The sequence below is a fragment of the Camarhynchus parvulus genome, chromosome 18 (genome assembly GCF_901933205.1).
Source record: "Camarhynchus parvulus chromosome 18, STF_HiC, whole genome shotgun sequence".
In the NCBI taxonomy this organism is placed as follows: domain Eukaryota; kingdom Metazoa; phylum Chordata; class Aves; order Passeriformes; family Thraupidae; genus Camarhynchus; species Camarhynchus parvulus.
The window spans coordinates 3,453,857-3,476,499 of NC_044588.1; the positions used below are offsets into that span (position 1 = coordinate 3,453,857).

Here is a 22,643-nt window from a genome sequence, read left to right on the forward strand (position 1 = left end):
GGGTTTATATGGGTTTTAGTGGGTTTATGTGGGGTTTTGGTGGTTTATATGGGGTTTTTGGTGGGGTTTATTGTGGGGTTTTTGCTCACCTCTGTGACCTCAGAATACTGGAGGAATTTCTTCACTGTGAAACACTCCAAACTTCCTCCAACACACAAATGGGCACCTGTAGGACACAGAGCAGAACTGCCCCTCTCCTGTGGCTTTGCAGTTTGGAGCCAGGTGCATTATCAGAATATTTTGGAGTTAAATTAAGGCACCAGCACAATCCCCTGGACAAACAGCTGTGGCCAAGTGAGCTTTGTTCCTTCCTTGCATCATCCAGGCACTTGTTGGTGTCACTGAGCTCCCTTTAAGTCAGGCAAAGCTCCAGTCCATGGCACAATGAGCTGGTGGTGCTGGATCCTGTCCAAATCCTGCCTGGCAGCTTTTGTGCAGGGATTTGGGATCTTCTGGAAGGTCTGCAGTGCTGTAGGTGGCTTTTGTTTAACTTAAAGGTTTCTTTAGAATGAGTTTCTGGTAGATTGGTTATGGTGTGGGGTTTTTTGTTGGCTTTCTTTTCCCTCTTAAGGATGATAAATTATCAACAAACTCCTCAACTGCTTTCCCCAGGCTGCCAAAAGGCTCAGTGTAATAATTCCTAATAGTTAAAGGGAAAAGCTATTTAAGAGAGCTTCACTAATCCAGTTATTCTTAAACCTTGTTGGGAGGTGAAGGGTCAGCTGGGAACTGAAATACCCATAAAAACGCCTTCCCCATGCTTTGTTTTGGTCCCCAATTTCTGTTGCATCTCCTCAAAATGCACAGACTTGGAGAGGAGGGAGGAACTGGGATACCATTTGTATTTTCCAGCTAATTATGACAACCTAAATGATTTTAAGAGGTATGAGGAGAAAAATATTTTAAAATACATGAGGAGATGACCTGAGATAGATTTCCCCCACTTTGACAAAATGTTTTCCCCAGAAATGGGTGGGTTCTTGAATTGTAAATACAGTCCTGTGTGTCAGAGTGGTTTGATTTTCAGCATGGTTTTTTTAGTTTGAGTTTTTTCCCTTGGGGTCTAAGGCAACACAGACCTGCCTGTGTTCTATATCCAAGCTGGCTCTTCAGGCAGGGCAGAGAAGTGGTTTCAGTGCCCGTGAGGCTTTGTGAGACGTGCACAGGTCAGTGTGGGCTGGGGTGACACTGCTCCTGACACTGAGCACGTGCAGTGCCTTAAGGTCTCTCTTGGCCAAGCCTAAAACTCAAACTATTGTTTCATGTCCTTGCTCGCTGTACTGCTGTAACTTTTCTGCTTTCAGACTCTGCAGCTGCAGCCAGCTCTGAGTTCTCTGCTCTTTCTGTTTCTGAGCCTGCTGTCACAGTTTTCTGAAATTCTGACCTTTACTGTGTTTCTCACAAAGCCCTCTGGTCTGACCAGGGTAAAATAAACAATGCAGTAAACCAAAACAACACGGACAGAGTCAGAATGGACCAATGCCCTGTCTTGTGCCAGGGGCAGGTATTTCTCAAATATACACTCCTGGCCACAGAACAAAGACTGACTAAGAGGAAAATGCTCTTGGCATCTCTTTATTCAACCCTCACCCCCGGGTTGAGTTCATGTCCTTCTCTAGCAAGGCCAAACCCCTGTGGAGGTTGAGCAAACCAAGGTCAGGTGTTCCTTCAGCCTCTCAAGGGCATGGCCAACTCCAGACCTGGAGATCACAGCTTTTCCACCCCAGAGCTGTGTTTGCTTACTGGAGAGGCCCCATGTTGGGCGCCAAATTTTGTCCTGGTTTAGGGCAAATTTGGGAGAGAATCTCCAAAGATGCGTAGAGATCAGCTGAAGCCACAGTCACTGCCCGAGCACAGGAGCTCTGCTTAAACACCAGCAGAGGAACCCAGTGTGACTCTTGATCTTCTGCCATCTCCGCTCTGAGTCTCTGTGAGTGTTTGTGGGTGGAAATGAGCCGTGCTGGAGCTGCCACTTGCCTGGCAGGGTTCTCCTGGCTCTGAGCCTAAGTGTCCAGCTTGGCTCTGTGCACTGCAGGGCTCTGGGGCTGCGTGGTGTCGTTGGCCACCACCGTGGCCTCTCCAAAGGTGTCAATGCACTTCCCCACGGCATCCAGGATGAGCTGGAGGCGCCTGTCCAGGGCCAGCAGGTGGGGCTCGGTGAGCACAGGGGCCAGGGGGTCCTGCAGGAGGGATTCCCTCATCACCTCGCTGAGCCGGTACTCGGGCTCCGCCAAGAGCTGCAGGCGCAGCCACGTCGATCTCTTTATTCTGGAAAAAAATAAATCAACAATTTAATGCCTCCCAGCAAGAGCAGCTGAGCTCCTTGGCAGCAGCAGGGTAGGGATGGGTGAAGGAATTTAAAGAATTTTGGAACAGAAGTTCTGTAATTTTAATTTTGGAAGGTAATGATTTTTTTTTTTTGCAGAAATCTCTACTTCTCCCTTTGTTTTCCCAGAGTATTTGTACTGCAAATTTCTGTCAGCAGAGAGAAAAAACATGAGTGAAGTTCTCAGTAGTGAGTGAGTCAGAGATGACCCAGTTCCCCAGGTTCCTGCAGGGTGGTGCCATCTCCCCAAGGATGACATTGATGAGATGGGAGCAGAGGGGGAGGTAAATGAAAAGACATGAATGAGAAAATATCTTCTGTCAAAACTCTGAGCAAAAAGAGGGAATATTTCCTGGAGCTGATGTAACTGTGACTTTTCACCTCAGGGGGTACTGAGGTTCAAATGTGATTTGCTTTGACAGAAAATGGGATGAAAAGCTGCAATCTTGGAATGCTTCTGGGCATGAAATGAAGTGTTCTGAAATCATTTGTTTAATCCTCAGCAGAAATGTGTTGACTTCAGCATGTATAATACTGAAATAAATCAGTGGCTGTAGTTATTGCCCTTTGAATCTTGGAAACAAAGTGGTCCATGTTTATGGAACCATTTGGATTCAGCTCAATCAGAATTTTCAGGTGGAAAAAGGTGAAGTCAGATCCATTTTAGGCAGCTCAGGAATTTGTATTTTTAGGCTGTTGTTTATCCAGGGCATCCATTGGGAATGTTGATCTGGATCTCTGCAGCTCCAACAGGCCATGTGCTGTTTGGGAAAAGCTTGTGGCTGTTCCAGGTGCTGGGGACAATCACTAAGGTTGGAAAGGTTCTTTAGAATCATCAAGTCCAGCTGCTGCCCCAGCACCATCAAACCACGTCCCCAAGTGCCACATCCACACATCACTCGAAGAATTCCAGGGATGGTGACTCCATGATTTCCCTGGGCAGCCCGTGCCAATGTTTTACTACCCTACTAGTATGGTTTACTACCCTTTCCAGGAAAAACTTTTCCTAATATCCAGTCTAAATCAGGAGTGTGTGTGGAGGGAGGTGTGTGTGGGGAGCAGCACAAGGGCAGGAGGATGCTGCTGCCACAGGGCCAGGCATCACCTTCCTGCATTAATATCCCTGAAAAAACTAAAATAATCAATTGATCAAGTGTGAGGGCTGACAAGGAAGCTTTAAACCCCAGCTGTGAGGTGCTGCTGCTGCTGCTGCCAGGGGAAGCTGTGCCCAGAGCAGATGTGAACGAGAATCTGTGCGCTGTCCTTCGAGGCAGGGCTGGCCGGGAGCTGCTGTGGGTAAACACCAGCTGTGTTTGCTCTGGTCCCAGCAGTGCTTGGAGGTGGAGAGAGGGCTGCTGTGACCCGTGGGGAGCAGCTGATGGAGTGCTGGAACAGTTACACAACAAACAAACAGAGCACAGACAGGGCTGAGATGGAAACGCTGCCGCCAGCCCCGCTCCGCTCCCACGGGGGCTGTGACCCTGCGGCTGGGCTGGACTGCTGAACCTTTCACCCCGAGCCTTCCAGGGACTCCAGCAGCCTGCCCGGGGCTGCTTCAGGCCTGGCTGTGCCTCCAGGAAGGGTTTGGATGCTTTCAGGGAAAGGACCACCTCACGGCATGGCTGTATTTGTGCCACTTGTGGTCTGGGAGAGACCTGCAGGCTTCAGAGTATGGGACACGCTGGGGGCTGGGGGGGGCAAATAAAACAGACTCAAATGTGCTGGAAGCCAGGCTTGGAGCAGAACTCAGCTGGGAATGAGGTGGATGTGTTTAACAGCCTGCTCTCAGCATCCCTGTGCTCCTGGCTGGAGTGGCTGGGGGAGCTTTCCTGCTCTCATGGCTCAGCTTGGTGTCAGAGCAAGGAGGAAACTCGGTGGGCTGAGTCCAGGCTGGTGGTCAGGGCAGGCTGAAATTTGTGGCCTCTGCGTGCTTACTCAAGTAAAACCTCTTCCCTTCCTTCCCAAGTGGTTTTAGATGCTCTCCCACTCCAAATGGATTGGCGCTCGTGGGAAATGAGGGTTTGTGTGTCTCCCTCAGGCAGCACAAGTTGTTTTCATGCTGTTCCTGGCCCTTGTTTGCTTATGACAAGGTGTTCAAGTCCTGCCTTTTACAATTATTAAATTAAGAGGAGTTTCTGGGAGGTGGATCTGGAAGAATAGGATTGCTGTGACCTGTGGATATTATGGTATGAAGGTCAAATTAAGAGGCAGAGTTAATTTCAAGCTGCACAAAATTTCAAGTGAAGGATTCCCTGCAAGCCTGCAATTAGAAATGAAAATACTTGCTGAGTGCAAATAACAATTCTTGAAATTAAAGGTGTGTGAGGAGAGTGCAGTTTCCACCCCAAGGGGGAGAAGGAGCAGGTAGAGCAAGGAAAAAGGCTCCACATCTCCTGAAGACAAACCCTAGGAAAGAGCAGCTGCTTCTGCCTCTTAAATTTAACTTGCAGCTGCTGATTTATGTGCATTAATGAAGGGGGAACACAGGGTTAAAATTATGAGCTTCTCCATGCCATGAGAAGAGGAAGCTTGGTGAAGTGCATCAAAGCTCCACCAGGATTGAGCATGGAGATTCCTGTGCTTCCTGAGAGCACCTTGTGCTGATGGGCTGGGAAAGGCTGTTAGAACTTTCTGGAAGGGTTTGATCCATTGGACAGCATTTCCTGGTGCACCAGTGGATGTTTTTCCACTCGTGATTCCCCTGCTCCAGCATCCAGCCCCCTTTGGCTGGGATTAGCAGGGTCCTCCTTGAGCTGCTGGGGGGAGCCAGGCCAGGGTGACCTCCCCAGTGACAGCAGGAGCTCAGACATTCCTGGGATGGAATCTGCAGCTGGAACTTACACACAGCACTGGGAGAGCGGGGCCAGGATGGAGATTTCATCGTGGGAATGCCGCCCAAACCTGGGGGGTGAAGCAGAGTTCAGAGCCTGCCCTCCTCCTCCTCCTCCTCTTCCTCCTCCCCCCACTCCTCCCCCTGCTGCCTCACCCTCTGGCGTTGTCCAGGTGCAGGAGGAAGCCATCGTCCCCAAACTTGGTGAACATCTCGTAGTGGTGCCTGTCCATGTTCCCTGCAAAGGCCACACAGAGGGACACAGTTTGCCTTGCAGGGAATTTGCTGAATTATCCCAAGATTTCTTTCAGATCTGCGTGGAGTATTTGTTGCCGTGCTGGAAGTGCCCAAGGTGCTGCTTTCCCTTTGTTGGGGTGGGTCTGGGGGCTCCCCTGTGCCCCCAGAGTGGAGGGGCTGTGGGGACACAGCAGCCCCTCTAAAGAAGGAAAGGAAAAGGGAGGAAAAGGAAAGGGAAAGGGAAAGGGAAAGGGAAAGGAGGAAAGGGAAAAGAAAGGGCCTTTCCCTCCATCATTACCTATCAGGAAGTCGAATATGGCCATGTCCACGATGTTGAGCAGCCGGTTGCTGTTGCTGTAGGGGTAGATCTCCCTCACTGTGTTGCAGTAGAGTGGATTCACTTCCCACCTGCAGGAGATGGAGAAAAGGAGACACCCTCAGCTGCTTCTGCCATGTCCCAAAAATACCCCAAAAGCCATCCCCCATGTGAAGATGTACAGGAGGAGGAAATAAATCTCCCCTGGTGCATGCAGGAGACTGGGATTGAAACACAGCCAATGGAGCAGCATATGTGGGAAAGGCTGTTAGAACTTTCTGGAAGGGTTTGATCCATTGGACAGCATCTCCTGGTGTGACAGTGGATGTTTTTTATGACTGTATTTGATTGGTCCTTTACTTAAAACACCATCACCACTGGTTAATTAAGAAACCACCCTTTGGTAAACAAATCTCTGTAACACATTTTACGTGCTCACAATACCAGGTGCAGCAAGTTAGGAATTGTTTCTCATTCTTTTCTCTGCTCTTCTCACAGCAAATGGCTTTAAGGGTTATTACACTAATTATTACACTAATTATGCTCTCCCTGAACCCTGGCCTGGGTTATTTCTGCAGCTCTGTCCGTGTGTCTGTGCCCTGCAGTGCAGATGTGGGGAGCAGCCTCATTTACCCACTTACTCCTCTTTTCCCTCGAAGGAGTAGGAGCGGATCCAGGGGTTGGGGATGGAGAGCCGTGGGGCCAGGTTGAGGGAGGGCAGGAAGGCAGAGAGGGAGCCCTCCAGGAGGTGGGGGCTCCCACACACGGCGTACTCTGTCTTGCACATGTACGGGCACTTGGCGAAGAAGCAGACGTTGCTGGCTGGGAGGAGAGCAGAAAACAGGGTGAACCAGATTGCAAGGCAAGATATGTTCTATTTGTTCTATTTGCCATCTAGATGGCAGTTGTTTTCTGTTCAGTGGGCAGTTTCCTTATCTCTTCCACAACCACTCCTCCCTCAGGGGAAGATATCTGCTGATAAGAGGCCATTGAATGTCACTGCACGGCTGATAAGAACTACAGCATCCCACTGAGAGATGTGAGCTCAGAGGGAGGAGCCAAGCATTCCTGCCTGGATAGAATCTGGAGATTCTGGAACACCAGCCAAGCATTCCTACCTGGATAGAATCTGGAGATCCTGGAACACCAACCCAGCATTCCTACCTGGATAGAATCTGGAGGTTCTGGAACACCAGCCAAGCATTCCTACCTGGATAGAATCTGGAGATCCTGGAACACCAGCACAGCTTCTCCACTGGATTGCCCAGAGGAACAGCAGCTGCCTCTTCCACTGGCTCTTCAGAGGCAGAGACTGCACCTTTCTGCAGGATCCCTGCTCCAGGAGGGCTGCAGCCACAATTCCAATGGGGCTGCTGCCAACACCCTGACCCACAGGGTGTCAGGTTGTGTTCTGACTCTGTCAGTGTTGGTTTGGTTTACTGCATTGTTTATTTTATCCTTTTATTTTCTTCCCTAATAAAGAACTGTTATTTCCTGCTCCCATATTTTTTACCTGAGAGCCCCTTAATTTAAAATTTATAGCAATTTGGGGGGGGGTGGGGGTGTTCACATTCTCCATTTCAGGAGAGGCTCCTGCCTTCTTTAGCAAGCACCTGTCTTTCCAAACCAAGACACAGGGAAAAGGGGCTGTGGTCTCCAGGAAGGTGCTATTGTGGCAGCAAACCCTAAAATGGGGAATAATGCGCATTGACTCCATGAGTGCAGAAGGCTGAGTAATTGCTTTATTGCAATTGATTGCTTTATTATTTTATACTATGCTATACTCCTAAGAAAAACCCATTGCCCTTGCCAGACAGCTCAGTACAGCTTTGACCTAATTGTCAATCAAATTGTCAATCAATCAATCAAAACACCATCACCAGAGTCCAGGTAAGAAATCTCTCTTTGGTGAACAATTTCCATAACACATTCCGCGTGTGCATAACAACGGGTGCAGCAAATGAAGAGCAGAATTGTTTTAATTCATTAATTGAATTTAATTCTTCTTTAATTCTTTCTCACAGCCTTCCCCAGGAAAATCCTGGGAAAGTCTCTCTCTGTTCAGAGGATGTGTGATTATCACAGAGTGCAAGGTGGCCTGGGCTGAGCCTTTCCCTACCATTGTAGCAGGTCTGGTTGGGTAAGAAGTTACATAGACTCTGGATCACAGAAGGCTGATGATCTTTCTTTATTAAGAAACCCATTGCTTTTATAGACTAGCTCACTACAGGTGTATTTGATTGGTCCTTTACTTAAAACACCATCACCATTGGCTAATTAAGAAACCACCCTTTGGTAAACAAATCTCCATAACACATTCTACATGCTCACAATACTAGGTGTGGGAAGTGAAGATAAGGATTGCTTCTCATTCTTTTCTCTGATCTTCTCACAGCCTTTCCCAGGACAACGCCTGGGAAAGCTGTGTTTCTCTCTGTGCCCACAGAGCTGCTGCCACATTTCCCTACTGTGGCACAGTGATTATTTCTTGTGGCAGGGATGGAGTGAGGGAGAGCAGATGGGAAGAGGCCCAAGGGGATGAAAATGAGTGCAGAGCAATTATAACCCCCTGTTTGATGGCTGTTTCATGGAAACACGCTGGGGAATCCAAGGAAAAAAGAAGGTAAACCCCAAAGCATCCATGGCATGGATGTCAACCTGCCAAATCACAGACTGGGGTCCTGTGCTAAGGGAAAGGTTAAGGAAAAAAGGCCAAATATAGGGAAAGGTTAAGAAAAAAAGGCCAATCACCTACCAAATCTGGTAGATGATTCCAGCTGGAGGGAGCCTCTGCAGCAGCCATATCTTTGTGCAGGTTTAACCCAAGAATTTAATTTCTGCACCACAGCACGAGTCCTGCAGCCCCTGTCCTTCCCCCCACCGTGGAGCACCACAGCTTTGGGCCAGCTGTGAAGGGACCTTAAAGACAATTGGGGCCATAATTTGCCCCATCCTGAGCCAGCCTTTGCCCACCTGGTGACACGAAGAAGACGCTCTGCAGGACCTCGTTCTTGGTGACCTCCAGGATCTCCTTGGTGACGTTGATCAGCCTCCCCACGGTGGGTGGCACCCTCCTGAAGTCCAGGATCCTGCTCAGAGGGGACAGGGCTGCTGCTGCTGCACGCTGGGGTGGCAGGTGCCGCCCCTGCCCCTTCCAGCAGTGACCCAGGAGCCTTTGGATGGCAGCACCCAGACTCTTTCCAGCAAAACCCCCTCTGGGCCAAAATACATCTCTGTTTGGATTTTGGTATTTTAATAGCTGCTGTCTGGAACAAGCTGGATGTTCTCCAGCACTCCTGTCTTTTTCCCTAACGTTGCCTTGGTTTCTCCCACCCTTTGCACACAAACAGGGTCCTCCAAGGGCCAGAGCAGCCCTTCAGGCCCCTCTACAATGTTGGTTTGGCACGGGGTGAAGAGGTTGATCCTGGTACAATGTGGCTGAGGAGGCACCCCCTCCTCCAGAGGCACACATGCCCAGCTAATTCCTCAAAAATACTCTTAAAAACCTCAGGGCCTGGGGCAGGAAAGCATTCCTGGCAGTCAATGGGAAGCTGCTGCTGATTGCTGAGTCAGTAAATGGGGAGAGCTGGCTCTGCTTGGCTCCTTGGGTAATGCCCCCTGCTCCTGGGAATTGGGCACAGAACAGGATTTAGCCTGCTACTTATTGAGCAATGTTCAGAGAGAAGAAAATATTTGCTTTTATCCAGCATCTTTCAGCTCTAAAAACCACGAAGCGCTTCACAAAAGCAGTCTGGCCTCATTTTTGTGGCAGTGGAGCTGCAGGGGCGAGGTGGTGGTGGCTGAGTCAAGCAGAGTCACTGTGAGGATGCTGGGGCAGAACTGGGAAGGGAATTCAGCTCCCTTTGTTCCCTTTTAGAGTCTGAGCTACAGGACTTAATTTAGTCCTGCTTATCCTATGGAAACTGGAGATCTCCACCCACCCTGACCATCAGAGATCTGGTGTTCAGAGGAGGGAAAGGCTGCTGCCCTCATCTTTTTAGAAGGGCATTTTTGATTTTATTAAAAACACACCCTGCTGGGAAGAGGTGCCAGGTTAATTGCTCATTATCTGAGAGCTTAAAACTGCATTGCTGCAGTTTATCAACCCAAAGCACACCTTGATTGCTGAGGGAGTGTGTGCCTCCCCCACCAGCAGGGCACCCGGGCTGTGCCCAGGGCTCAGATTGGCACCTGGATGCAGGGGAGGGACAACGTGTGACAGCCAGGTGAGAATCCGGCCTGTTCCCACCTGGACTGCGCCTGCTGTCATGCAGGCCAAGGCAAAGCTGGCTCTGGGGTGTCAGATGAGAACCAGGAGGATCTCCTGGAGGATTCCTTTCCCTTTTCCTTTTCCATTTCCTTTTTCCATTTCCCTTTTCCTTTTTCCATTTCCCTTTTCCTTTTTCCATTTCCCTTTTCCTTTTTCCATTTCCTTTTTCCATTTCCCTTTTCCTTTTTCCTTTCCCTATACTTTTCCCCTTTCCCTTTTTCCTTTTCCTTTCCCCTTCCCTTTATCCTTTCCTTTCCTTTCCTTTTTCCTTTTTTCTTTTTCCTTTTTCCTTTTTCCTTCCCTTTTCTCTCTCCTTTTTCTTCCCCCCCCCCCCCCCCCTCCCCCCCCCCCCCCCCTCCCCCCCCCCCCCCCCCCCCCCCCCCCCCCCCTCCCCCCCCTCTCTCCTCTCCTCTCCTCTCCCCTCCTCTCTCCTTTTCTTCTCTCTTCTCCTCTCCTCTCCTCTCCTCTCCCTCCTCTCCTCTCCTCTCCTCTCCTCTCCTCTCCTCTCCTCTCCTCTCCTCTCCTCTCCTCTCCTCTCCTCTCCTCTCCTCTCCTCTCCTCTCCTCTCCTCTCCTCTCCTCTCCTCTCCTCCTTTTCCTTTTTTCTTTCCTGGAAATTTCCTGAAATTTTCCTTTCCCTGAGCCCTGCAGGGCTTTCCCCAGAGCCCTGGTGGCCAGAGGAGCAGCAGGAGTGCCAGGGCCGTGCCAGGGCCGTGCCAGGGCAGTGCCTGCCCTACCTGTCCAGGTGGAAGGCAGCGATCTCGGCGTTGTGCCGCTGGAAATCCACGAAGTAGAAGAAATCCTCAGGAGTCTCCTCCTCACGTTTCTGCCTGGGAGAAAGCAGGGGGTGAGCCCTGGGCAGCCTGGACACTGAGGGGTGGCACGGGGACAGCTGGGGGGCTCGGGGACAGCCCCTGTGTGGCCAGGCTGGGGACAGGGTCAGAGCCCAAGGGCTCCGTGCCCAGCTGGAGCCAGCGAGCAGCACTTGCACCCTGGGGGAGGCAGGAGAGCTGACTGGGGCTTTAAATCTGCTTCAGCAAGAGCTCAGATCCCCCTCAGGACAAAGTTTCAGGTGGTGTTTGTCACATCCCCTGGAGGCAGAGGAGGGCTCAGGTCTGATGCTCTCCTGTCCCTGAGGTGGGAGCTCCACTTAATTCCATTTTCTGGCTGACACACAGTGGGAAAGGGGGGGGTTAACTCCTGGGAAAGGGGGTGTTAACTCCTGGGAATAGGGGGTGTTAACTCCTGGACATGAGGTGTTAACTCTGCTCTCCTATCCCTGAGGTGGGAGCTCCACTTAATTCCATTTTCTGGCTGGCACCCAGCGCCCCAGTAGGCGCAGCATGGGAATTTGATGCTCAGCCTTAACTCCTGGGAAAATGGGATGTTAACTCCTGAGAAAGAGGATGTTACCTCCTGGAAAATGGGATGTTAATTCCTGGGAAATGGGGTGTTAATTCCTGGGAAATGGGATGTTACCTCCTGGGAAATGGGGTGTTACCTCCTGGGAAATGGGGTGTTAATTTTTGGAAATGGGGTGTTAACTTTTGGAAATGGGGTGTTAACTCCTAGGAAAGGGGACAGGACACAGGAAATCCCTCCTGGCTCAGCAGGCCATGGATGCTCTCCTTCCCCTCCAGGACCTGGTGGACACTGGCAGAGGTGGATGGAAAGCCAGGGGAGAGGAGCTGGCTCCTCCTGGGTGAGGATTTATTGTCCCAGCCCACGTGCTGCCAGCTGCTCTGTCACACATGGACAGTAAAGTGAGAGGGAATTGATGTGGAGGGTCCCAAGGGGCTGCAAATAAGAGCAGAAGCAATTTAAATCCCCTGTTTGATGGCTGTTCCTTGGGAACACTCTGTGGAATCCACGGAACAACAAGGCAAACCCTGCTGGGGAAGAGCAGTCCCTCGTGGCAAGGATCTCAGGAGAACAAGTGTGCCAAGGTCCTTCTCCACCTGGCACCCGTGAACTGAGACATTTCCAACACCAACAGCACTGTGGGGACGCTGGTGTTTACCCACGTGTGCTCCTGGCGTGGTGTGAGCAGCCAAGGGAAATGACAAATAATGGAACCTTTTCACTGCCCAGGTAGGGAGGGCAGGGAGGGAAGGTGTGGCTGGGACCTTCTCGTGCCAAGGAGGGTCCCAGCCCACCCTGCAGGGGCTCAGGGGGGCTCTGCTGGCCTTACCTCATGGGCTTGAACATGGCTTTCCCAAAATCCTGGAACCTGAGGACCAGCTTCAGGTGCACACCGCTGGGCTTCACCACTTGGGGAGGAAAGGGGGTGTTAGCTCCTGGAAATGGGGGTGTTAACTTGTGGGAAATGGGGGTGTTAGCTGCTGGGAAATGGGGGGTTAATTGCTGGAAATGGGATGTTAACCTCTGGGAAATGGGATGTTAACTCCTGGAAAATGGGGGTTAACAGCTGGAAATGGGGGATTAGCTCCTGGGAAATGGGATGTTAACTCCTGGGAAATGGGATGTTAACTGCCTGGAAATGGGGTGTTAATTCGTGGGAAATGGGGTATTAACTCTTGGGAAATGGGGTGTTAACTCCTGGAAATGGGATGTTAACTTCTAGGAAAGGGGATGTTAACTCCTGGGAAATGGGGTATTAATTCCTGGGAAAGGGGTTGATAACTGCCTGGAAAGGGGGCATTAACTCCTGGGAAAGGGGTTGTTAACTTCTAGGAAATGGGGTGTTACCTCTGGGAAATGGGGTAATAACTCTTGGGAAATGGGATGCTAACTTTTGGGAAAAGAGGTGTTAACTCCTGGAAATGGGACATTAGCTTTTGGGAAAGGGGTTGTTAATTCCTGGGAAATGGGATGATAACTGCCTGTAAACACCCCAGTTACACCCCCAGCACAACCTGGCTTTCCAGGCCTGTGAGTGCATCCCCTCACTCCTTCCAGACACTCCCCTCTCTCTCTTCCCATTTATTTTCCTCTCCCCCTCGTGCCACAGAGCAGATTTCCCTCCAGCCCCTCTGTCACATCCCCTTGGGGACTTTTTCTCCCTCCCCAGCAGAAACCAGTGCTGTCCTGGTGTCCTGACACCCACATTGAACAGGCTGCTCATGGAAATGGTGGAATTATCACCCCTGGGTGTTAAAAAAAGCCTGGACGTGCCCCTTGGGTTGGACTCCACCACTTCGGAGGGTTTTTCCAACTGGAATAATTCCATGCTCTGTGATCCCAGCCTCTGCTGGGTTAATGGGAGGGAGCAGAGCCTGGCTCGGCGTTTCCCTGGCCGAGCTGAGGATGGAGCACTGGGGATGGCAGGTGGGGACCCCGGGGGCCACACTCACCCTGGCTGCAGTCACAGGCTCCCAGCAGTGCCTTCTCATCCTGGCTGTAGTCTGCAAGGCAGGAGGAGCAGTGAGACCACACCAGCATCCGCAGGCATCCCCAACGACGGGAGAGAATGATGCATCTGACTCCATCTTATCACAAGGCTAATCAATTACTTCATTATACTATATTGTTCTATATTACATTACACTGTGTTACATTACATCTAAACTGAATCTGCCAAGCACTCAACTCTGCACACAAATGCACAGATCTCATGACTGTCATGCAACAGACATATCACTGGCTGGGGGCTCTGTACAAATCACAAATGGGATGGGACTGCTGGGAACAACCTTGAGCTCTTTTATTTTCCAGCATCAGCCTCATTACATGGTTATGACAGTGGGAAGATGCCACCAGCTCACATCCCTGCCAGCAGACAAAAAACTTAATGTTACAACTCACTTTATAAGTTTTTTGACCAATCACACCAAGCAGAAGCACATTGACAGTAGCTCCATCCAACCACTATAAGCACACGTACCTTCAGTTAAAACAATGTTTGCTTATTTCAAATACAATACCTGCTTGTGAGCCTTAAAACACAATGCACAGAGCTCCATTATTAAGCTTAGCACTTCCTAATATCTCACTAGATAAACTTTTCTGCAGCTTAGGGAGTTATTCTAGACAAGCGTTAATACACAGACCATTGCTCTATTTGTCCTTACTTTTCTACTTTTCAAATAATTTTTCTGCTGACCAATCTCATGGCTGCTGCTTAGCTCCAGTCACAGTTCTGCTGTCTCTAAGGCCTGCCTTTTGCAGCTTTCCCAAACCCCTCTGATTTATGGATTCCCACACTGACACACAAACACCATCACTTTGGGTAAACAATCCCCATATTGCATTCTACCTTTGCACAAACACAGGCACAGCAAATGAGATACGAATTGTTCGTCCTTTCTCTGAGGCTCAGAGAACGTGAATCTCAGAAATATTCTTGGGAAGAATTGTGCCTTGCTTTTCTCTGTGAAGAGAAATGTGGGGCTACACACCAGGCTCCATCTCTCACTGCTGACCCCCTTGTTAGTGTTCAGGAACACATAATCACAGAATGATTAAATGCAGGTGCTTTTATTGGAGAGCTCTGGGTGTCAGGGGTACAGACCCAAATCTGACCTGACATGGGTTCGGGATGTATATGTTTTTATATTCTATCATTATATAACTTACATATTAATTATTAAACTGACATTGTTCTATTTTACACATGGATTTCATTCTAGCATGGGTTTCTCGTGATCCCCCTCAAACCCTTGAACACAGTTTCTCATGATTCTTCTTATGATTAAACAGTAATTATATCTAATTACTAAACAATCATCACATCTAACAATAATATCATTTATCATATACTGGTTACACAGGTCCAATTTCACATGATCTGGCAAACACAAGACCTAACACTGCCCAGAGCCTACTTTTAACATTTTCCCAGCGTCGCAGACATCTTTTATGAAAAATCCTTTCCTTAGGATTTTCCTCCTGAGAAGCTGAGAGGCCTCAGGAACAAAATGTAAACAATGATTATCTGCTGCTGTGGAATGCAACAGGTGCATCTGTGATTGGTCTCATGTGGTTGTTTCTAATTAATGGACAATCACATTCAGCTGGCTCGGACAGAGAGTCTGAGCCACAAACCTTTGTTATCATTCCTTCTTTTTCTATTCTTAGCTAGCCTTCTGAGGAAATTCTTTCTTCTATTCTTCTATTTAATATAATATGTATCATAAAATAATAAATCAAGCCTTCTGAAACATGGAGTCAGATCCTCGCCTCTTCCCTCATCCTCAGACCCCTGTGAACACCATCACACCCCAGGTCCTACTAATCCTGGGATTAGTTTTCTTTCTAACTCCCCGAATTCTCTGTGACTTTAAAATCTTTTGCCATCACCCTGGCAGGCTCCAAGGAGCCACTCCCCATCCCCATCCCAGCCCGTGCGTTCTCACCGGCGCTGATGGTGGGCAGGTCCCGCAGGTCCCGCAGCAGCCGGGGCACGGCAGCGCTGGAGCGGGGGTAGAGCCCATCCCGGCTGATGCCCAGCTGGAACTGCAGCCAGGCGGCCTCGGGACGCAGGGGCAGAGGGGCTGGCAGGGTCAGGTTCAGCTCCTCCCGGTACAGCTTGTGTCTCCTGCAATAGGGAGAGAGGAGAGACGGGGAAAAGGGAGAGGTTCAGCTCCTCCTGGTACAGCTTGTGTCTCTGCAAGAGAGGAGGGATGGGGATGTGGAAAAGGGAGCAGCTTGTGTCTCCTGCAAGAGAGGAGAGAGGGGAAAAGGGAGAGGTTCAGTTCCTCTTAGTACAGCTTGTATCTCCTGCAAGAGAGGAGGGATGGGGATGAGGATAAGGGAGACGTTCAGTTCCTCCCGGTACAGTTTGCATTTCCTGCAAGAGAGGAGGGATGCACACGAAGATGTGAAAAAGGGAGAGGTTCAGCTCCTCCCGGTACAGCTTGTGCCTCCTGCAAGAGGAGGGATGGAGATGAGGATGTGGAAATGGGAGAGGTTCAGCTCCTCTCAGTACAGCCTCTATTTCCTGCAAGAGAGGAGGGATGGGGATGAGGATAAGGGAGAGGTTCAGTTCTTTTTGGTACAGTTCGTGTCTCCTGCAAGAGAGAGATTCTGGGGATGAGGATGTGGAAATGGGAGAGGTTCAGCTCCTTCCAGCAGAGCTTGTGCCTCCTGCAAGAGGGAGAGAGGAGGGATGGAGATGAGGATGTGGAAATGGGAGAGGTTCAGCTCCTCCCGGTACAGTTCGTGTCTCCTGCAAGAGAGACATTCTGGAGATGGGGATGTGGAAAAGGGAACAGATTGTGTCTCCTGCAAGAGAGGAGAGATGGGGATGTGGAAATGGGAGAGGTTCAGCTCCTCTCAGTACAGCCTCTATTTCCTGCAAGAGAGGAGGGATGGAGATGAGGATGTGGAAAAGGGAGAGGTTCAGCTCCTCCATGATCTCTAAAAATCAAAGTTCAACCCCCCCCCTTTTTGGCAGGTGGAACTGAAGGAGCCTCCCAAGTTCAGGAATAACCCAAAAGCATCTCCCCACTCAATCAGCATTTCCCTCAGCCTCGAGACCTGTGGATGCAACAGCCTGCTCAGAGAGTGAGAAAATGGGCTTTGTTTTCTCACAGCGGACTTGTGAGGCTTTTTTAGGGAGTTGTAGAAAAACGACGATAACTTGTTGGTATGAACAACCTGCAGGTGGTGCCTTCCTACTCTGCTTTTCTGTTCTTCTCAAGGGCTGTTTGTGAGAAAGATGTTTCTGTTAGTGAGCCAATCAAGTAGAATGTGTCGAATCTGTCCATAAAAGAGAGGATTTTTTTGTATTAAATGCTCTTCTCATGCAAACCAGCCTTGGAGAGACTCTGTGTCATTTCTTGCTCAGCGGTGACAGAGACTCCAAGGCTGGGGCTGTGGAACTGAGAGGTCACTGACTGCAGCCAGCAGAGGACAGAGCTTTGGTTTCTCATTAACAGTGTCCAGCCCATGCGTGGAGCAGCCAGTCCTGATAAAGGGAAAATGAAGCTCAGTTTGCACTGAAAGTGCCAGGATCCATGCAGGAAAGCAAACAGGAGCTGGGGGCTGATAAGGAGTAGGACATTAACCAAGGCTGATGGAGTGGCTGGACAGGGGAAGTGCCACATGCCCGGCCAGACCCCATCCAGAGCCTGAGCACTGAGGTCTGGCCATGCCCCAGGACATTTATCAGCCAAGGAATGGCACTGGGGCTGCAAAGGGCTTCTCCCTGCTGGGGGTTTCTTTATTTCCCTGCTCAGCCCAGCAGCTGGGGCTTGGTTGGGATTTTTCCATCAATTTTCCATCACCCTTCTCCATCCAAGCAGGCTGAGCAGGGTGGTTGATCTGGCTGTGAGCAGGGCTTGAACCCTCCCAGAGGTGTTCCAGCGGTGTAGGAAATGAATTTGCAGAAAATTCTCAAAATGTGATAGAAGGTTTACATAGTGTGAGTGTGTATGTAAACTTTGAGACAAGAAATGTTAGAAATATTATGGAATAAGACATGATTGAGAGAAAAATGGAACTAAAAAGAAGTTTTAAAGGACAGCCATGCAAATAAAAGTAGATACTTCAGAAAAACAGAAGTATGAAAAATGCATTGTAGTAAGACTTGTGAAGAGTAATTTTAGATTATTAGCTTTAAAACATTTATAACATAGTGTATCAATACTATCCTTTGAAACGTGTTTTTAGTTCTATTTGAAACTTGTTTTTAGTTCTATTTTTCTCTCAATAATATCTTATTCCACAGTATTTCTAAGTCAGCATTTCTTATCTCAAGGCTTACATACACATACACACGATGCGAGCCTTCTGTCAGGCTTTGAGGATTTTCCACAAATTCATTTCCTGCGCAGTGGTATCCTGGGAGACCTCTAGGAGCTGGAGAGACAGGCTGGATGTGCCTGTTCCCTCTCCCAGTCTGTTTGTCTTTCCATTGGACTGGGCCAGCCACAGCATGAAAAATCCACGTGTGCATGGTCAGAGGGAGCTGGAGCACTTCCCTCCCTGACCAGGGCTTTGCTCAGGGGGCAGAAAATTCCCTGTGCACAAGGAAGTGGCCCTGGAGTGCCATCAGCCTACAGAGGAGGCAGAAAATTCCCTGTGCACATGGAAATGGCCCTTGAGTGCCATCAGCACTACCATGCAGAGGAGGCAGAAAATTCCCTGTGCTCATGGAAGTGGCCCTGGAACGCCATCAGCTCCTCCTCCTGCACAGGAGGCAGAAAATTCCCTGGGAACAAGGAAATGGCCCTGGAATGACATCAGCCCCAGCCTGTACAGGAGGCAGAAAATTCCCTGAGCACAAGGAAGTGGCCCTGGAATGCCATCAGCCTGCACAGGAGGCAGAAAATTCCCTGTGCCCTGGAATGCCATCAGCTCCAGCAGAAATGCCTTGACCCCCAGCCTGCTCCCTTCCCGTGGATAAGTGAGGCACAACCTTAATGAACTGTGAGGCATTAATAAAGCATTAATTAATAAATGAGGTATTAACCCTGCCACAGCCAGGGACGACAAGCCCCAGTGCCATGGGCAGGAGTGACTCAGGATTTTTCCCTAGGGAAGCTGCCCAAATATTTTACCATATTTGCTCTCCTGCCTGCCATACACACAGGCTGTTCCCCCAGGGTGAGCAAGGCATTACTGAGGGAGAAAAAAATGCAGTGGTTATGCAAGGAGAGGCAGATCCCAGCCCTGCATCCACATGGTCCCTGCCCAGGCTGAGCCTGTCCTTTCCCAGCCTTTCAACCCAAAATACAGCTCTCTCTGCTTCCTTCGGGATTCCTGAAATACTTCCCTGGAAAAAGCCAGATCTCTGCGAGAGGCATAATGATATAAAACCAGGGTTCATTTCTACCCTGCTATAAATAGCCCTGGGGCTGCCCTGGCTTTCAGCTCTCTGCTGGGCTGGGAGGGAGGCACAGCGTGGGGTGACACTGCTCAGGCCACCACCATCCTGAGTTTGGGGTTTTGAAGCTGCTCCTTCAAGGATAAAAATAAGCTCCAGAGTTTTTGAGGGATTTTTTGTTGTTGTTTTGAAGAGATGTGGATGTTTTCTTGTTTTTCTGTTTCCTTCCTGCATCCCCATCAGTCTCTCCAGCTGGTTCTGCAGGCTGCAGTCAAAGTGCTGGTGCTGATTGAGGTGCGGGGAGCACACAGGGCTGGTTTGGAGGAGGACACGCTCTGGCCATGGGTGTCCCAACAGGATGTCCTGGGGCTGCTCCAGCTGGCAGAGCCCCTGGACAGAGCAGATGGACAGAGCTCCAGCTGATGTCCAGCTGCCTGCAGAAATGAAGGCAGACACGCTGTGCTGGAGGAGCAGGGTGAAACTGCAGCTTGTTGCACTCAGGGGAGAGTCCTGCTGCTCCCAAAGCTGCTCTGCCAGCACCCACACCCAGGGGGGATGGAGAAATGTGAGAAACGTGCTGTCATCCTGTCATGCTGAGGAGAGGATCCCATGGACAGCCAGCCCTGAGCCTCTGCTGCTGGCTCTGCACGTGGAGCTGCTGTGGAGTTTTTGCTCTTCAGTCCTCATCAGCAGCTTGGTTGAGCCCATGCAGCAGGAGAGAAAGCCATGGAGGATTCCTGAGTCCCACCAGGACCCACATCAGAGAGGACACGGGCTCTGCAGATGAGGCAGGAATTCCTCTGTGCCCACAGCAAATGAACTATTTTATAAAATCCATCAGCTCTGGTGAGTGCCCCCTGTTTAATGTTCAATTTGCAGCACTGGTGGTTGTTGCCAGGTTTTTGCAGGAGCAGTTGTGTCACCTCAGCCTGCGCTCTCTGGAGGTTTCACGCACTTATGAGCATCAAATATTTTATTTCAGAGTGAGGAATAATCAATAGTCTGCCTTCTTCCCTTCCTGGAGGTGCAGAGTGAAGTCAGTCAAGGACAAAAGGCATCACAGTGTCCTCCCAGTCGCAGCACAGCCAAACCTTGGGGCAGGAGGCAAAGTGCAGCACAAATTCCAGCTTTTAACAAATTCCATCTTTTAACAAATTCCGTATTTTAACAGCGTGGTGAATGAAACTGGGGAGTGCAGACTTCTCACTGTCCTGCAAGAGAGGCTGCAGCAAGTGCCCAGGGTTTCTGATGGTGCCACCAAGCTGGGAGCTGCTTTGGTTGAAATCCCCATTTCCCACTGGGATTTTGCTGGGGAAACATCCACCTTGGAACCCAAATCCTCGTGGCTTCAGCAGGCAGTGCTCAGCTCTGAGATGCACCCAGGATGGGTCTGTGGCAGAGCCAGGGGTACTCAAACCCACCAGCCCTGGATTTCAAGTGCTGTGACAAAGGATTCAACAGGATCCAGACTGGAGACAGGGAGGAGCCTGGCTGGGGTGGCCCTGGCTGAGCACTGAGGTGGCTCCAGACCCTGGTGCTGCTCAGGCCATGAAGGACATTCTCTGTTCCTTCCATTATCGCTTCCCATCATCTCCTGCTGCAAATCTCACGTGGAGCCAGCACTGGGAGAGTCCCACAGGAGCAGGAGGAGCAGGCATGGAGGTGGAGAGAGCACTTGGGAATCCTGCTGTGCAGCCCCAAAACCCAAACCTGGGCAGCGGGGAAGTGCCAGGACAGGGGTCCCTGGTGTCCCCAGGACATGCTGTCACCCCCTTGCAGGTATCCTGTCCCACAGAGGGGACAGTGGGTGAGGTGATGCCACGAGGAGCTCTGTGCTCTGCTGTATCCAGGTTTGTGCACGAGTGGAGGAGTTCTGGGGTGCAGGGAGCAGCTGGGGGGTGCTGTATGCTCACGGAAGGGGGTTAGATCAGGGATTCCAGGTACAGACAATCAATGCTTGCAGCTGGCACTGAGGGTCGCTGTGCCCACCCAGGGCAGTGACCGCAGAGCAGGGACAGTCCCGCCCCAGAGCAGGGGACGAGGGAGTTTCCTCCTGGCTGGGCTGGGAGAGGCAGCACGAGGAGGGCTCTGAGCTGGGGGTGCCTTTCTCTGGGGCTCTGGGAGACACCCCAGGAAGGAGATCCCAGCAGAGCCCCTCACCCAGCCCACGGGGGCTGGGGGAGGGCACAGAGCCAGACTGGGGGGACAAGCTGGGCTGGGGATGCCAGGGGACACCCAAGGGACAGAGTGCCCAGGAGAGCTGCCCAGAAAGGGAAGGGTACCTGAGAAGGGGGTGTCCAGAAAGGGGGTGCCCATGCAGGGAGTGCCTGGCCAGAGTGTGCCCAGGGGATGCCAGGGCAGGAGGTGCCCAGAAAGGGGGTGCCCAGGAGATGCAGGAGGTGCAGTCACAGAGGGTGCCTGGGAAGGGGGTGCTCGAGAGATCTCAATGCATGGGGGGTCCAAAAAAGGGGTGCCCAGGTGATGCCAGGGAAGGGGGTGCCCATGCAGGGGGTGCCCAGGTGATGCCAGGGAAGGGGGTGCCCATGCAGGGGGTACCCAGGAAATGACAGAGAAATGTGTCCCCATGCTAGGGGTGCCCAGAAAAGGGGTGTGCAGGAGATATCCGGGAAAGGGGTGCCTATGCAGGGGTGCTCAGAAAACACCCGGGAAGGGGGTGTCCAGGAGATGCCCGTGCAGTGGGTGGTCAAGAATGGGGTGCCCAGGAGATGCCCAGGAAAAGAGTGCCCAGGAGATACTAGGGAAGGGGGAACTGAGGAAGGACGTGCCCAGGAGATGTCCGGGAAGGGAAGGGAGTGCCAGCAGCTGCTGGTGCACGGAGTGCTCAAGAAAGGGATGCCCAGGAAAGAGCCAGGAAAGGGGTGCCAGGGAAGGAGGTGCCCAGGAGACACCCGGGAAGGGGGTGCCCAAGAGATGCCCGGAAAAAGAGTGCCCAGGAGATGCCCGGAAAGGGGGTGCCGGGGAAGGAGGTGCCCAGGAAATAGCCAGGAAAAGGGTGCCAGGCAAGGAGGTGCCCAGGAGATGCCCAGAAAGGGGGTGCCGGGGAAGGAGGAGATGCCCAGGAAGGGGGCGTCGGGCAAGGAGGTGCCCAGGAAACAGCCAGGAAAAGGGAGTCAGGCAAGGAGGTGCCCAGGAGATGCTCGGGAAGGGGGTGCCGGGGAAGGAGGAGATGCCCAGAAAAGGGGTGCTGGGAAGGAGGAAATGCCTGGGAAGGGGGTGCCGGGGAAGGAGGAGATGCCCGGGAAGGAGGTGCCCAGGGGATGCCCAGCAAGGGGGTGCCGAGGCGCTGCGCGGTGCGGGGTGCCTGGAGCCGGCGGCGCGGGCGCTGCGCGGTGCGGGGCGCGGGGGATCCGCGGCTGCGGGACGCACCTGTTCCATCGAGCCGCCTTCCGCCGGTAGTAGCGCAGGGCTTCGCGGGCGCCCAGCAGCGGCTCGGCGGGGCCCGGCGGGGCGGCGCGGTACAGCGGGTGGGCGAAGAGGCGGCGCAGCGCGGGGGCGGCGCGGGAGAGCGGCGGGCGCGGCGGAGCGGGGGCCGCGGGGCACGGGCAGCCCGGGGAGACCCTGCCCAGCTCCCAGCGCGCCCGCGGCCAGAGGTGGAAGTAAAGATCGGCGGCCAGCAGCGCCCCGAGCAGCAGCAGCACGGCCGGGCGGTCCCGCCGCGGGCCCGGCATGGCCGGTGCGGGCTGGGGACGGGGACAGGGACGGGGACAGGGACGGGGACAGCGGCGGCTCCCGGGGCAGAGCGCACGGCGGAGCTCGAGCGGCGGAGCCGGGGGGTGCGGGCACCTCGGGGCGGGGACCGGGCAGGGCGCTCGGGGCCCGGCGAGGGGGAGCGGGGGGTGGGGGCACGGCGGCCTGGGAGCCTCCCCCGGACACGGGCCCGGTCCCGCTGCGGACCGAGCTGTCCCGGGCTGCGCCG

The 22,643-nt window shown here is 52.0% G+C and overlaps 1 protein-coding gene across 1 annotated transcript; it reads right to left on the reverse strand.

The window, feature by feature from the left end:
- Positions 1–1,569: 1,569 nt before the first annotated feature.
- On the reverse strand, positions 1,570–22,441 carry FAM20A (FAM20A golgi associated secretory pathway pseudokinase). The gene is made up of 11 exons (XM_030962048.1): positions 22,094–22,441; positions 15,294–15,475; positions 13,293–13,343; positions 12,170–12,248; positions 10,716–10,808; positions 8,683–8,798; positions 6,351–6,531; positions 5,692–5,801; positions 5,313–5,394; positions 5,168–5,227; positions 1,570–2,268 (listed from the first exon to the last, which is right to left on the reverse strand). Exons 1-11 carry the CDS (start codon positions 22,393–22,395, stop codon positions 2,004–2,006), a joined length of 1,521 nt encoding a protein of 506 aa, XP_030817908.1. The 5' UTR covers positions 22,396–22,441; the 3' UTR covers positions 1,570–2,003.
- Positions 22,442–22,643: the final 202 nt, after the last annotated feature.

Coding starts and splice junctions, on each gene's coding strand:
- FAM20A (XM_030962048.1), bottom strand. CDS start 22,395: ATGCCGGGCCCGCGGCGGGACCGCCCGGCCGTGCTGCTGCTGCTCGGG. Junction 13,344..15,293: donor CCTGCCCACCATCAGCGCCG/GTGAGAACGCAC, acceptor CCTGCCTTGCAG/ACTACAGCCAGGATGAGAAG. Junction 8,799..10,715: donor GCTGCCTTCCACCTGGACAG/GTAGGGCAGGCA, acceptor CCCTCTGAGCAG/GATCCTGGACTTCAGGAGGG.